Source organism: Octodon degus, unplaced genomic scaffold, assembly GCF_000260255.1.
Source record: "Octodon degus isolate 3935 unplaced genomic scaffold, OctDeg1.0 scaffold00027, whole genome shotgun sequence".
NCBI lineage: Eukaryota > Metazoa > Chordata > Mammalia > Rodentia > Octodontidae > Octodon > Octodon degus.
The window spans coordinates 15,439,914-15,442,783 of NW_004524603.1; the positions used below are offsets into that span (position 1 = coordinate 15,439,914).

At 49.5% G+C, this 2,870-nt stretch overlaps 1 protein-coding gene across 1 annotated transcript in view; it reads left to right on the top strand.

Moving 5' to 3' along the window:
• The window catches only part of Dennd2a (DENN domain containing 2A), an 83,477-nt gene that overhangs the window by 38,138 nt on the left and 42,469 nt on the right, over nt 1–2,870 (top strand). Inside the window, exon 5 of the mRNA XM_023712760.1 lies at nt 710–831. Within this exon, the coding sequence (XP_023568528.1) occupies nt 710–831 (122 nt within the window). The remainder of the gene's footprint in view (nt 1–709; nt 832–2,870) is intronic.

The window sequence follows — 2,870 nt, forward strand, 5'->3', positions numbered from 1 at the left end:
CTCTCTCTCTCTCTCTCTCTCTCTCTGACAAAGTCTCATTATGTAGTTTAGGCTGGCCTTGAACTCAGTTTGTAGCCCAAGCTGGCCTCAAACTTGCAGCAATCCTGCCTCAACCTCCTGAGTGCTTGGATTACAGGTGTGGACCATCATGTCCAGCCTAGATTTCTCTTAGTAGAATCTGCTTGGGAAGGACAAAACCCAACCAAAACGGCAAAAGGAGTTTCTGAGCCCCTGAATCCAGGACTGGCTTCTCCCTCCCCTTCCTACCAGCCAGAGCAGCTCCATCCTCACATGCATCTGTAGCCTCTAGGGTGGCTGCCATCCAGCCCCTAAAGTCCATGCCCTCCCCAGGGGAAGGCAAGCCAGTGGCCCAGAGGTCCCAGCAGAAGCCCTGAGGTTCATCCTTGCCAGATCTGCTGAGGTCACTTGTTGATTTTGGAGGTCAGAGTGCCCTTGGCGGTTGTCTCAGTTGACATGCCAGCCTTCCCTGGACACTTCACTGTGGCTAAGCCCTGGGAGTTAATAATGTTCCATAGTGACCATGAGGGAGACAGGGAGTTACCCAAATGGAAAAGAAGGTCTGTCAATAAAAGGAAGGGTGATAGAGAACAAAACAGCAGAGATACAGCACTCAAGATGCTACAGTGTTGCCTGAGTGTCCCCAACAGGAAACCTTCCCCGCTTCCTCACCTGTTATGTTTGGCCACAGATCCGCCTATGAAGGAGAACCCATATGAGGACATCGAGTTGCACGGCCGCTGCCTGGGCAAGAAGTGTGTCCTGACCTCCCCTGCTTCTCCCACCTCATCCATCCCAGACACGCCCACCAAGGTACGAGCCCCTGGAGCGGGAGAGAAGGTCCCAGCTGGTGGCCCTGAGTACTTAGGAGTTTAGGTCACCCTCAGGTCCTGGCTTCTGGGTCTGTCTGTCTGTCCGGTGCCTTACCACTCTTCCTGCTTCTAGGTCTGGAATCTTGTTCCTCACAGAGCTTCCCAAAATATGAGTGGGTTCCTGGCCCAGGCCCTTCTCAGGCTTGGTAAATAAACGTGGTGCATACCTGTGATGCCAGCTACTTAGAAAGCTGAGGCAAGGGAATTTCGCATTTGAGACCACTCTGGGCAAATTAGCGAGAACCTGTCTCAGAATAAAAGGGGGCTGGCCAGATAGTTCAGCAGACTAAAGCACCTGCTTAGCCAGGCGCAGGGACCAGAGTTCGATCCCTGGCATGCACACTGAGTCGGCAACTGAGACTGGGCATGGTGGCATGCGCCTGTAATCCCAGCACTTGGGAGGATGAAAGCAGGAGAATCACTATGAGACTGATCTGTGTTGTGAGACCCTGTATTAAAATACATTTAAAAATAATAAACAAAAAGAGTCAGGGTGCAGCTCAGTAGTAGAGCACTTGTCTGGCATCCACAAGCTCTCGATTCTATCCCAGTACTGCAAAGGGAAAAAACTATCCACCTTATATAGCTGGTGAGAAGACAGTTCCAAATAGGACAAATGGAAATAGACTGACAAGCAGACTGTAGAACAGTATTTCTATAACATGCTATCATTGGCAGGTCTTAAACAAAAGAATACACATACCTGGAAGCTTTTGTGTGTTTGTGTGTTGCCTCAGTCACTTTTCCCTCGTTGCTAGGACAAAATACCTGATACCCAAAATTAAGGAAGGAAAGGTTTATTTACTTCACAGTTAGTGGAGATTTCAGTCCGTACTGGGCTGGCTCCAAGGCAGAGTGGCACATGGCAGAGGGCAGCCATTCATGGCTGTGGAAAACAGCAGAACAGCAAGAGCACATGGGAGCAGTAGCGGCAACAATGGCAACAGAGAGCAAGTCTGTCTCTCTTATGTTGCATCCAGGATATCTGCCCCAGGCTGGGTGTAGCACGCACGCCCGTAATCCCAGCACTGGATCATGAATTGATCACAAACTCCAGAAGCTGCCCTATGACTGCATGATGCTTTGGGGGAACAACTAGACACAAACCATAACATGTGTGCCTAACAGTCTCTCAGTTACAAGGACCGAAGAATGGATACACAGGTGCCAAGGAAGCATCGCCTAGGGTCTAAGGCCAGAACACTGATTACCTTTCTTGCAGCACACCCTTTGGAGGCTTCTAGAATTTTCTACCATGCCCATATAGGTGTTACTATTGTATCCATGTTTGTGGGAATAATTTCAACCCCCCGTCTATGGGGAAAGCTCTTGTTCTTTGGCTTGACATTAACTTCCACCCTAAGTACACTTTACCGCCTGGGCGCTCACCATCCTACCTGCAGAGACCTTCACCATGGGCCAGAGCCTCCCTGTACCCCTGGTGTTATTGACCCAGAGTAGCAAACTGCCCCTAATTAGCTGGGGAGCAGATACTTAGGTCATGTGGTTTCTGTTGTAACTGCCCACTGCTGTGCTATGGTGTGGAACCGCAGAGACAGTCTGTAAACAGATGAGTAAAACTTTATTGACCAGTACTCAGATTTGAACTGTTGCCTAATTGTTACTGGTTTTTTTTTTTTTTGGTGGGGTTTTTTTGTAGAACCAGGGATTGAACTCAGGCCCTTGCGCTTGCCAGGCAGGCACTTATTCTACTGAGCTATCTCCCTGGCCTCCTAATTGTTACTTGTAATGAAATGCTGTTTAATCTTTCAACCATATGAGAATATAAAATTAAGGGCCAGCAAGATACCTCAGTGGACTAAGCACCTGCTTAGGCAAGTGCAGGGACAAGGGTTCGATACCGGCACCACATGCTGCACCGGCCCTGCCCCCGGCACACTGAGCTGGCTACTGAGACTGGGTGTGGTGGTGTATGCTTGTAATCCCAGCACTAGAGAGGCTAAAATAGGATCACTAGGC